General features: G+C 38.3%; 4 protein-coding genes across 4 annotated transcripts in view; 1 reads left to right on the top strand and 3 right to left on the bottom strand.

Moving 5' to 3' along the window:
• The window catches only part of LOC106299279 (cation/H(+) antiporter 2), a 5,276-nt gene extending 2,431 nt beyond the window's left edge, over positions 1–2,845 (top strand). Inside the window, exons 3-4 of the mRNA XM_013735394.1 lie at positions 1,227–2,149; positions 2,554–2,845. Of these exons, the coding sequence (XP_013590848.1) occupies positions 1,227–2,149; positions 2,554–2,830 (1,200 nt within the window). The 3' untranslated portion in view covers positions 2,831–2,845. The remainder of the gene's footprint in view (positions 1–1,226; positions 2,150–2,553) is intronic.
• Positions 2,846–3,137: 292 nt separating this feature from the next.
• Positions 3,138–9,573, bottom strand: LOC106297125 (organic cation/carnitine transporter 5-like). The gene is made up of 2 exons (XM_013733407.1): positions 9,125–9,573; positions 3,138–4,454 (listed from the first exon to the last, which is right to left on the bottom strand). The coding sequence occupies exons 1-2, from the start codon at positions 9,503–9,505 to the stop codon at positions 4,020–4,022; spliced, it is 816 nt and encodes a 271-aa protein (XP_013588861.1). The 5' UTR covers positions 9,506–9,573; the 3' UTR covers positions 3,138–4,019.
• Positions 3,293–3,844, bottom strand: LOC106298187 (organic cation/carnitine transporter 5-like). Its single transcript, XM_013734264.1, has one exon. It carries the CDS (start codon positions 3,842–3,844, stop codon positions 3,293–3,295), a length of 552 nt encoding a protein of 183 aa, XP_013589718.1.
• Positions 9,574–10,483: 910 nt separating the features above from the next.
• Positions 10,484–12,301, bottom strand: LOC106297053 (organic cation/carnitine transporter 5-like). The gene has a single exon (XM_013733339.1). The coding sequence runs from the start codon at positions 12,095–12,097 to the stop codon at positions 10,553–10,555; it is 1,545 nt and encodes a 514-aa protein (XP_013588793.1). The 5' UTR covers positions 12,098–12,301; the 3' UTR covers positions 10,484–10,552.
• Between the last annotated feature and the right edge of the window lie 535 nt (positions 12,302–12,836).

The following is a 12,836-nucleotide window of genomic DNA, read 5'->3' on the forward strand; positions in this document are numbered from 1 at the left end:
TATATATATATATATATATATAATAACAAATATCCTTCTTTTTTGGATTTATATCAAATGTGAATTGTTAACCTATATAATCTTAGATTAAAATTAACTTTGATATATTTTAAAAAATCATTTTTACACCACAATAACATAATTTACATCTCAGCCCAAGAAGTTATGATTTACTCATCGAGACATTAATTTATTCAAATTCTGAATGTTTTACACAATAGGTTTTAACGGGTTTAAACCTATATAATCTTAGATTAAAATGATGTTAAAATAGGTTTTAACGGGTTTTAAGTGAACTTTTAATAAAAATAAAAATTCGTTTAAACTCATTTATTTTAACAGATTGTAAATAGGTTATTCTGTTAAAAATTATTTATTAAATGTGATTTTACTAAAAATTAGTGAAGACTATAGTAACCATTTACGTAAATATATTTATCTGAATATATTAAATTCATGATTTTCGGTGCGGGTTGGGTTTGATATTAGTTTTCGGATATAACATTTTAAGAATCTTTCGAGTATATATGTCATGTCTAATAGAACATGAGACTTTGATTTTCAGATCGATTCCAAATCGATTTTTTTGTATGATTATTCTTGACTAATTATGTTAGGTAACTACGAAAAAATATAATATGTCACAAATATTTGGAATAAAACTAAAAAATAATTTCCGAAATACATAAAGCACAAGTTTATAGTTATGCAACTTGACATACTTAGTATAGTTACCAACAATTAAATTAAATTAAATTAATATTAATTACAAAAAAAAAACAAAAATATAGAAATTAAAAATTTTAAAAAAATTTAAACAAAAAATATACCCGCCCTTTTAAGGGCAGGTCAATATCTAGTGAGTTGTTAAAGTATTTCAGACATGATTTGGCTAATATTGAAGCATTTATTAGAGCATCATCATCTGTGAGATATTCATAGTCTTTTAATAATATATTTTAATACTCAAAATTATCAACCATTAAAAGTGCCAAGTGCTGAGAAAATCTTTCATATATACTAACTTTCACAATTTTTTTATTTTCTCTGTTTATTTATTTTTATTGGTGAGAAATTTATCGAGAGTTTGATAGTCGATTTTCATATATTTTCACATTATCTATTTTTTTCTATTTACTTTTGGTTGTGAGATATTCAATAATGTTGATGCTTTTACGGTCGATTTTTATTTCTTTTTTCACATTCTTTGTGTGATATGCCTGTAGAAATGGTGGACCACAACTATTCATGATATGGTGATAGCGGCGTTGGTAATCACGACGTTACTAAGCGGTGTCCTTGCGTCTTTCATACTTAAAGCAAGAGAGAAAGACTTCGCTCACCAGAAAACTTCTCTTGAATCTCACGACACCAGCGAGGAGCTACGCGTCTTATCTTGCGTCTACGGAGCCCGCTGCGCTCGTGGTGAAATCTCTCTTATCTCGTCCTTGAGCGGCTCTCACGGAGGCTCCAAGCCGTTCACGCCTCTTCTCATGCACCTCGTACCACTCCCGAAGAAGAGAAAATCAGAGCTGTTGTATCACGAGCACGATGAAGATGTGCATGTAGATGATGACTTTGGGACTAACGAAAGTTTGATGGTCAACGACTCTATTGACTCGTTTGCTAAAGACAGTAAGATATTGATCCAACAAGTGAAGCTCGTGACGCAGATGGTTAGCATGCATGAAGAGATATGTAACGCAACGGAAGATCTTCGCGTTAATATTGTGTTTCTTCCGTTTCATAAACATCAGAGGATCGATGGGAAGACTACAAACGATGGAGAACATTTCAGGCAGATGAACCGTAACGTTCTAAGGCATGCACCATGTTCGGTTGGTATATTCGTGGACCGGAACATAACCGGGTTTCAACAACCGCATGGGTTTGGTTCGGTACAAAACGTTGCGGTATTGTTCTTTGGTGGTCCGGATGACCGTGAGGCTCTAGCCTTGTGTAAATGGTTTGCTAACAACACGTTGATACATCTTACAATCATACAGTTCGTTCCCGAGGATTCACATCCAGAGTCTCCAGTTAGGAATGCGACAACACGAGATAGTAGTGAGGTTCTTATAGATGTTCAGGGAAGAGGCCAATCTGAACATGAAGCAGACCGAAGTTTATTAGAAGAGTTCCACAATAGGTACCTTACTAACACTCTCTTCTAAAATTAGAGCCGGTTCCGAGCACAGTCGGATGAAACATTCCCTTCGTCTCCAAATTTTTATACATATGTCAAGTGGTTTCTATAAATTGCCGAAAATATTTTTTACTAAGATTAGCTTTAAGATATTTAGAGCATCATTAACGCAGGGTTCTTAGTACAAGGTTCTTAGCAGAATATAAGAACCCGACTCTTAATTTTTAACTGAAAATGCTAAGAGTCGGCTCTTAAATAAGAGATTTAAGAGCCGACTCTTAACTTTTTCAGTTAAAAGTTAAGAGTCGGGGTCTTATATTCTGCTAAGAACCTTGTACTAAGAACCTTGCGTTAATGATGCTCTTATAACCTGGCCTTAGTGCAACTCATACTTCCATATGCAACAGGTTTGTGTCAACGGGACAAGTAGGGTTCATAGAGAAGCGTGTGAGCAACGGACCACATACGCTGACGGTTCTAAGAGAGATCGAGGAGCTGTATTCACTCTTTGTGGTTGGGAAGAGCAGAGGAGACTGTCCTATGACGGTGAGAATGAAAGATTGGGAAGAGTGTCCGGAGCTTGGTACTGTCGGAGATTTCTTCGCTTCTTCTTTAGATGTAAATGCTTCTGTATTAGTTGTTCAAAGACAAAGAAATTCACATGATGACTTTATAGATGATTAGTAAACATTTCTTAGTTTCAGCAGTAATTATCTCTTCTCTATTTAATCTCTTTTGCATTGTTTATACTTTAGTTTATTAAGATAGGTTTCATGAATTTTAGCAACAACAAAAAAGATAGGATTCATCACTTCATGTATGGAACAAAAGGTTCGGAGCTAAACCCTAAACCAGGACTAAACAGTTTGGTCTCTTTGCCCTTGTCTTAGAATAACGATACCAAATGCATGGTCAGATCTGCGCACATCTTAATGATACATTAGTTTTGGCATCTAAAAGTTGCGAAGATAATATACATATGACTCCCAAATTTTTTTTAACCTCTTTATATTATTAAATTTTTAACTAAATGTTTACGGCCTCCAAAATCTCTAACGCTTGTCCAGATGCCCTAATTTAGCATACAGTGAATACTAGGGAGATGTCTACTAGAGAAAAACAACAGAGTTTTATGAAACTAAAATTTCAGAAACTAGGGCTAATCTTCAAGGCCTTGTCTCTCAGCTCTTGTGCTTCCATTGTATCACAAAGACTTGACCCTTTGGTCTCAGGAAGAAGCAAAACAAACAACCCAAAACCCGACATTGCAAATCCGAAAACCGCGAAAGAGAGTGATGGAACATGTCTTCCTATAGAAGCAATGATAGGACAACAAGCTCCTCCAACCACAAGTGCCTGTCTCAGCATCGTCATAGCGCAGTTTCTCACGCATGTCGGGAACAGCTCAACGATATAAACGGCCATCAAGTTGAATCCAATCCTCGCACATAGGAAAGAAACAAGTTCTAAAGCGAAAGCAATCTTTGTTCTACCGAAAAGGCTTAGGAAGCAACATAGCACTCCTGATGCTCCTCCCACTAAGGCATTGACTAGCACAGAGCTTCTTCTGGTGAAACTCTCCAGCAAGATCGGTGTTATGACAAATGAAGGTAACTCCACCATTGCGTTTAGGGCTTCGCTTAAGTAGATGTTGAGTTTTATGTCTCTGACGGCTAATGGAACTCCATAGTACGACATACCCAACCCAAACATTATGATCATAACAACTATGATTCGTTTGAAAGCCCAGGTTCTGATGAATAAGTCCTTGATCGTGTACCTTGGAGCCTGCTCTAGATGCTGTTGTCGAGGTAACCTAGAAGAGACTGATTCCAAGTAAGCCCTAGTTTCAGGTGAGATTATTTTGAGTACTTCAATGGCTTCTTGGTTCCTTCCTTGTAGATAAAGCCAACGAGGAGACTCTAAGGCGAAGAAAAGGAGACAAATACTGTGAACAGCCGCCGGGACGGATGTGCATAGATAAAGAACTCTCCAGGAAGCGTGACCGAGAAAGGTAAGCGATTCCAGAGAGAGACATAAACCCTAACACAAAGAGAGTAAAAGGAATCATAGTAGCTCTAGGTCTCCACCTTGTGGAAACTCTCTCGGATATCAAAACTAACGCGTAAGTACATGTCTGAGAACGCGCGAAACCAACCAAGAACTTCAAGAAAACGTAGATCCATATGTTGGAAGAGAAGGAGATCGAGATTCCAGTCACTGACATTGTTGAAGTCGACAAGAAAAGAAGTTGCTTGCGTCCCAAGAAACCATCAGGGATCGTGGAGAGTAAAATCCCTCCTACTATATAAAGTCGCAGAATCCGAACTTGGTATGATCGTATGAACACAAACTTAATAAAACTTTTGCTTTGTCTTATTAATCTTTCTTAGCTTTCTTCTTCTTTTTTCTTATTAAAAACTCTCTTACACTTAGGCTTCTTATATAGGCAATAGAAATCTTAACTTATCCTATTACATATCAATCTAGGAATCTTTAACTTAGCTTATCTTTATCCTAAATCTATTTGTATAAGTTATTCCTCTTTCCTTTTTGAATAACTTATTACTCAAGTAACTTTGAAGCTTATCCAACATTCTCCCTCTTAAGCTTCAAACCATTTTCACTTAGGTTTTGAACTTCAATCATCGACCTCATTTCCTTGAATTTGATCTTGGCCAATGCTTTAGTTAGGATGTCTGCTTTCTGCTCTGTTCCCGGTACATGTTCCACATCAATGAGATTGCGCTCAACACATTCCCTAATGAAGTGAAACCTCTTGTGGATATGCTTGCTTCGTCGGTGAAAGACTGGATTCTTTGCAAGAGATATAGCTGACTTGTTATCGACTAGAATCAGTGTCTTCTCCGTCTCACCTCCTGTTACTTCACTCAAGAGTTCTTGTAACCAGATAGCCTGTTTAGCAGCCTCCGTTGCAGCCATGAACTCGGCTTCGCAGGATGACAACGCCACTGTGTCTTGTTTCTGAGAGCACCAAGTGATTGGTGTGTTTCCTAGACAGAACAGGTGACCTGTTGTGCTCCTTCCATCGTCCGGATCAGTATTGTGACTACTGTCGCTGTACCCTACAAGTTTCTGTGTACTTCCACGTTTAAACTCTAGACCATGCCCGAGAGTTCCTTGTAGATATCTTAAAACTTGCTTTAACGCATTCCCGTGAGACTCTCTCGGTGATTGCATATATCTACTTAGGATCCCAACTGAGTATGCCATGTCTGGTCTAGTGTGCATTAAGTACCTTAAGCACCCAATCTTTCTTCGATATTGAGTTGCATCAATCTCTGGTTCATCCAGTGCCTTTGAGAATTGTAGACCGAACTCCATTGGAATACAATTTGGATTGCAATCGGCCATACCTGATTCTTCCATGATCCGTTTTGCATAGGCTTCTTGTTTGATTGTGATCCCTCTAGTGCTCTGCTTTACTTCAATGCCTAGATAATAGGTTAGCAACCCGAGATCAGACATTTCAAACTTGTGTGACATCGCTGTCTTGAACTCTTTGATGATCTTTGTTGAGTTTCCTGTAACAAAGAGATCATCCACATATATTGCGATAATCAGAAGCTTATCTCCTTCTTCTCTTCTGTAGACCGAGCTTTCTTTCATGCACTTCTTGAACCGCAAACTCTTAAGAACGCGATCGAGTTTAGTATTCCAAGCGCGAGGAGCTTGCCTTAGACCATATAGTGCCTTTGAGAGTTTGAAAACTTTATGTTCTTCTCCCTTTTTTTCAAACCCTTCAGGTTGAGTTACATAGACTTCTTCATTCAATTCTCCATGTAAGAATGCCGTCTTGACGTCTAGGTGGTGAAGTTCCCATCCCTTTGCAGAAGCTAAGCTGATTAAGAGTCGAATGGACTCTATACGAGCTACTGGAGCAAACACTTCTTCAAAATCAATTCCATGTTCTTGTACATATCCCTTTGCTACAAGTCTTGCTTTGAATTTGTTGATTGATCCATCTGCGTTCCTTTTGATCTTGAAAATCCACTTAAGACCAATGACTTTAACTCCGTGTGGCTTATCTACCAACTTCCATGTCTGGTTTCTGTTGATAGAGTCAATCTCATCTTCGCATGCTTTTGTCCATCGAACATGTATCTTAGCTTCTTGGTATGTTGATGGTTCATCGTTGATTGAACACAGGAGTAGTTCGCATTCTATCTCGGCGAGTAGAATGTAATCTTCTAGGTGTTTGGGAAGTTTTACTTCTCTAGATGATCTTCTTGGTTCGACGTGATCTACCTCGGGGGTTGGCTCTGTTGTTTCTTCTTGTTGTTCAGTCTCAGTTGCAATATTTTCTTCCTGATGTGAACCTATGACAAACGGACCGTTACCCTCGTCTATGCTTGATCCCCACGTCATGTGGAACTTGCCAGATTCTTCTTGGTTTCCTTTATCTGTTTCATTCCAGTTCCAGCATGCTTTCTCATCGAACTTCACGTCTCGACTAACCACAATCCTTCTCGTGCTAGGATTATATAAGCGGTAAGCTATCGACCCTGGTTCTATACCAAGGTGAACCAGTGTCTGTGATCTGTCATCGAGTTTCTTCAAAAGGGCAGCATCGAGTTTGGCATATGCCAAACAGCCAAAGACTCTGATGTGTCCAATGCTCGGCTTTCTTCCTTTGAAACTCTCATAAGGAGTTTGATTCTTCAAAGCTCTAGTTGGAACTCGATTGATCAGATACGTTGCATGTCGAACAGCCTCTCCCCACATATAATTTGGAACATTCATCGCTTTTAACATACTGCGCGTCATCTCCATTAACGTTCGGTTTCTTCTTTCGACAACGCCGTTTTGCTGTGGCGTATATGGCGCAGTTAGATGTCTCCTAATACCATTGTTGTTGCAGTAATCTTGAAAGTCTCTTGAAGTAAACTCTCCGCCTCTATCTGTGCGAAGTGTTACTATTACTTTATTGACCTCCTTCTCTACAAGAGCTTTAAAGGTCTTGAATTTCTCAAAGACTTCACTTTTTTCTTTGAGTAAAATAGACCACATGTATCTTGTGTTGTCATCAATTATGACAAATATGTACCGGTTCTGTGCCAGTGTTGAAGGAGAGATTGGACCGCAGAGGTCAGCGTGCAACAACTCTAATACCTGCGACGACCTATGTGGTGTTGCAGAGGGAAAACTATTTCGAGTCTGTTTCCCAACGAGACACGACTCACAAAGCTTCTTCTCTTCGTTGATCTCAGGTAGTCCTCGAACCATCTCGAGTTTTGCCATGTCTTTTATCGTCTTGAAGTTGATATGGCCAAGGCGTGCGTGCCATCTCCACGGTTCTTCATTAATCTTTGTGAGAAGGCAGCTTGGTTTTCCAACTTTGAGTGATACCTTGTAGAGACGATTAGGTGATCTTAAGACTTTTACAAGTAACCTCCCGCTTGGATCTCTCAAAGTCAGATAGTTATCTTTCATTCTTACATCACAGCCTTGTTCAGTTGCTTGGCCTAGGCTCAGAATGTTGCTTCTTAACTCTGGTATATAATATATATTAGTTAGAAGCTTTTGCTCTCCCGTCTTTGCTTCAAAGATAATTGAGCCTTTGCCATTGATTTTCACACATGATCCATCACCAAACTTAACTCTTCCCTTGATACTTTCATTGAGTTCGGAGAAGAAGCTCTTGTCTCCTGTCATATGATTACTAGCACCGTTGTCAAGATACCAATTACCATCATCAGTTTTGTTTTGCTCAAGTTTCTTTGGCATCACGCTTTCTTCATTCAAAAACACAACTTCATGCATGTATAATGCTGCTTCAGCTACTTCTGTCTCTGCTTTGTTGAGTTGATGATCATCATTCTTCTCGGGACAGACAGAGGCAAAGTGACCCTTCTTGTGGCAGTGAAAGCACTCGATTTGAGAGTAATCCTTCTTCTCTTTATTTCTCTCACCTCCGTTGCTACTACCACGCCCCCTTCCTCTGTTCCCACGACCCCTATTGGAACCTCGTCCTCTGCCTTTGGTTCCATGATCGGAGTAGAGGAGCTTGCCATTATCTTCAAGTTTCTCTCCTCGCATTCTCTCTTCTCCACGCAAGCGTTCCTCAAATGCTTTGAGGCGACCTACCACATCTTCGTACCTTGTGTTGTTTAGGTCAAGAACTTGTTCTAGTGTTGCTGAGAGCTGAAGAAATTTACTTGGCAGACATGATAGAAACTTCTTTACTAGTTTTGCTTCCTCTATCGTATGGCCGAGTGATGCAACTGTTCCTGCAAACTCTGATAATTTTCCGGAGAACGTATCTATCGAATCAGTATCTTTCATTCTCAGATGATCGAACTCAATCATCAGTGTGTGCAGGCGTGCTTCTATTACTCGATCAGCTCCAATATTCATTGCTTTCAATGCTTCCCACATACCTTTAGGAGAGTCTTGCTCCCCAACTTGTAGGATTAAGTTCTCTGGAATTCCTTGAAACAAGAGAATCGTAGCTAGGTCATTCTTCTTTTGGTCCTTTGATCCTGGATCAATGGTTTCCCATACCTCATGAAACCTAAATAGAACCTTCATCCTTAAAGACCAGACAGCATAGTTCGTTGTTGTGAGCATTGGTGTTTTGACAGAGGGTGGTAACGCGCTTAGCTTCATAGCTGGTTTTGTCTCTGAATCACTCATGATTAGATTAACTCAGGCTCTGATACCAAATAAAGTCGCAGAATCCGAACTTGGTATGATCGTATGAACACAAACTTAATAAAACTTTTGCTTTGTCTTATTAATCTTTCTTAGCTTTCTTCTTCTTTTTTCTTATTAAAAACTCTCTTACACTTAGGCTTCTTATATAGGCAATAGAAATCTTAACTTATCCTATTACATATCAATCTAGGAATCTTTAACTTAGCTTATCTTTATCCTAAATCTATTTGTATAAGTTATTCCTCTTTCCTTTTTGAATAACTTATTACTCAAGTAACTTTGAAGCTTATCCAACACTATAGAACCCATGTAGAACGCCGAGGTGGGGAGACCTCTGAGGAAGGAGCTCGAGCACTCGAGATCGAACTCTGAAATGACGGATTTGCCCCTGAAGCCGTTGTCCCAGTCCCAAGCTGACCTAGGTAGTCCACACATGTTGGTCGTGTCCGGATTGCAGATCGTGTGGTCGAGACAATTCCATGTAGGGTATGCGTCTGTGAAGACGGTGATGAATATCTGCATGGAGTCGAACGTAAAGGCAAGCCCTACAAACATTATCTGTAGAATCTGCCGGAGCCCAAAGTCCGATAAGCTTTGTTCAACGATGGTATCAAACGTCAAAGTTGACGAAGTATCTTCAGCTTCAAGATGAGTCAACAAAGGAGCTGAAGAACTAGCCATTGTTGTAGCTCTAGTCAAGTGAGTTATTACATTAATAGCATATTATATGTATGGCTAAGAGATTTTGTGATCTGTGATGGTCGTCTTGTCTGAATCAGAGATCACGAGAAATCTCATATTTCGCATTCAATGTATGTCATCCATAACGTGATCGTTAATGATCGGTTACCTATAGTTAGAGGCTAGAGTGATACAACAAATCAAGTGAAGCATATTAATGCAAGTCACAGACTCACATGTATGGGAATACATATTTCCAATGTTTAATAAATCGTTAGACCGTAACGGTTACATCCCCAGACAACATCTAAAAAAATAAAATATTATTATTTTATTTATATGTTTATATTTTAATTGTCTTTAATCAATTGGAATTCTAGTTAACTGACACTTGGACATCAGAGGAATTCTAATAAAAACTTTTCATTAGTCTCATTCTTACTTTTTGATTAATTCATTTATTTTTAAAGATTAGAACATTGGTGGAAACCACCGGTTAAAGATGCTCTTAACTAGACTTTTTGTAGAAGAGTAAGTCTATGCAGATTATTCAGAGCATAGATAAGACCTAGTTTTTAACTAGTTATTAATTTATTAATTTAATATATATTTTACATTATATAAGATATTTTAGTTTTGAGTTTAATTATAAAATTATTTTGATGAATTATCAAAACTAAATATACAAAACAAAAGAAAATAGAGAATTTTGTAGATTTATACTAACATTGTTGCTTTTTTTTTTGAACACGACTAACATTGTTGCTTAATCACCAAATTTAGATCGATTTAAACCGTTCGTAACCGATTTATAAACTGCTTTGAATTTTATAAATTGGATTTTAAAAAATTTGGTTGGGGATATGACCGAGTTACTGTCTAGACCTATTTTTAGAAGCATGCCTATTTCTGTATATGATCCTATACTGGACTGTTAAGCCATTAACAGGTTAGCTAAATACGATCCAAATGGTTCGCTTTATTAAGATATATAACATTGTAGATTTGTAGGCACAATAACAGAACAGAGTTTATGGAACTATGCTTTTAGCAGCTACTATTGCTAGTCTCCATGACTCGTTCCCTCTGCTCTTGTGCTTCCATTGTATCACAAAGACTTGCACCTTTGGTCTCAGGAAGAAACAACGCGAAAAATCCGAGACCCGACATTGTAAACCCAAAAACCGCAAAAGAGAGCGACGGAACGTTTCTTCCGACAGAAGCAATGATTGGACAAGCAGCTCCTCCAAGTACAAGGGACAGTCTAAGCATTGTTGTCGCAAAGTTCCTCACGCATGTTGGGTACATCTCAATCATGTAAACCGCCATCAGGTTAAACCCGATCCTAGCGCAGAAGAAAGAGCCAAGTTCAAATACAAAAGCAATGTTCGTTAGGCCTAAAAGTGCCAGGACGAAACAGAACACTGCTAATGCTCCTCCGACCAAGCAGTTCGCAAGCACGGAGGTTCTCCTGTTGAACTTCTCTAGCAAGATTGGTGCGATGACAAAGGTAGGTAACTCCACCGCTGCGTTTAGGGCTTCGCTCAAGTAGATGTTCACGTCTATGTCTCTAACCGCTAATGGAACTCCGTAGTACATCATACCTAACCCGAACATTATGGTCATAACGACCAAGATTCTTCGAAAAGCCCATTTTCTGATGAACAAGTCCTTGATCGAGCTGCTTGGAGTGTTTTCCACGTCATCTTTTGAAGGTAACCTAGATGATACTGCTTCCAAGTAACCTCTGCTTGCAGGTGAGATTCTTTTAAGTACTTCAATAGCTTCTTCGTTCTTGCCTTGCACATGAAGCCAACGAGGAGACTCTAGGGCGAATAAATAGATTAAAACACTATGGATAGCTGCTGGAACAGATGTGCAGAGATAAAGAACTCTCCAAGAAGCGTGTCTAACAAGGTAGGCTATTCCAGACAAAGACATGAATCCTAACACAAAGAGAGTAAAAGGAATCATAGCACCTCGAGGTCTCCATTTGGTGGAAACTCTCTCACCTATTAGATTGAACGCGTAGGTACAAATCTGAGAACGCGCGAATCCGATGATGAACTTCAAGAAAACGTAGATCCATATGTTGGTTGAGAAGAAGATCGAGATTCCAGTGAACGACATCGCTAGAGTTGTGAAGAAAAGTAGTTGCTTCCTTCCCAAGAAACTGTCTGGAATCATAGCCATGGCAACCCCTCCAACGATGGAACCCAAGTAGAAAGCAGACGTGGGGAGACCTCTGAGGAAGGAGCTCGAGCACTCGAGTTCGAACTCTGAAATGACGGTTTTACCCTTGAACCCGCCGTCCCATTCCCAGGTTGACCGGGGAAGATCGCAGATGTCGGTTGTTGCCGGATTGCAAACCGTGTGGTCGAGACAGTGCCATGTAGGGTACGCATCTGTGAAGACGGTGATGAATATCTGTTGGGAATCGAAGGCGAAGGCGAGCCCGACAAGAAGTATCTGTAAGAACTGTGAGAGCCCTAGATCAGACAAGCTCTGTTCGAAAATCTTGTCGAAGGTCAAAGGTGGAGAAGTGTCTTCGTCTTCGATGTGGGTCAACAGTGGTGCGGATGAATCCTCCATTGTTTGCTTTGCTCTCTTCAGTTGACTTTCTCTATGAGGTTGTGAGAATTATTACATGAATGATATATCAACCACTACTACCTGGTAATTATATAATCTTGGGATCTGGTATATTGTTTGTAAAGAAAATTTAAAATGTCGTCTAGATTGTTTGGTCAAAGACTCAAAAGATCGTGTGATCGTTAGTGACTTGTATGTGTATTGTCTCAGACCAATAATTGAAGCATGTGCATTTTTTCTATACAAAAGAATAGTTTTTATTTTATAAGATATTTTAGTGATTGAAATAAATAAGTTGAAAATATTTAAATTGATTAATATGTTTGATAGTTATTAAAAAGGGATAATTTGTAAATTACTCCATTAACAGTTTGAAATTTGTAAATTACTCCTTCTATTTTATTTTTTGAAAACTACACTTTCTTAAATATAAATTGACATTTTTACCCAGATTCATATTTCAATAATTGAGATATAAATTTCAAATTAATAAGAATAATATTATTATAATTATTTATGATTAAGATAAATTTGCGTGTTTAGATTAATATGTTATTTAACTATTTAAAATTTTACAATAACAAGAATAATGTAAATTAAACAAATTATGAATTTTTTGACTTTATAATGAAGTTTATATAAATTTTATTTCATGGATGGGTGAGTTAGACGTCTCTGTTACTCGTGAGTAGCATTTTAATTCTTTTTTTTCATTAGTTCAGTACAATGGATATGGTCA

Source organism: Brassica oleracea, chromosome C6 (assembly GCF_000695525.1).
Source record: "Brassica oleracea var. oleracea cultivar TO1000 chromosome C6, BOL, whole genome shotgun sequence".
NCBI classification, from domain to species: domain Eukaryota; kingdom Viridiplantae; phylum Streptophyta; class Magnoliopsida; order Brassicales; family Brassicaceae; genus Brassica; species Brassica oleracea.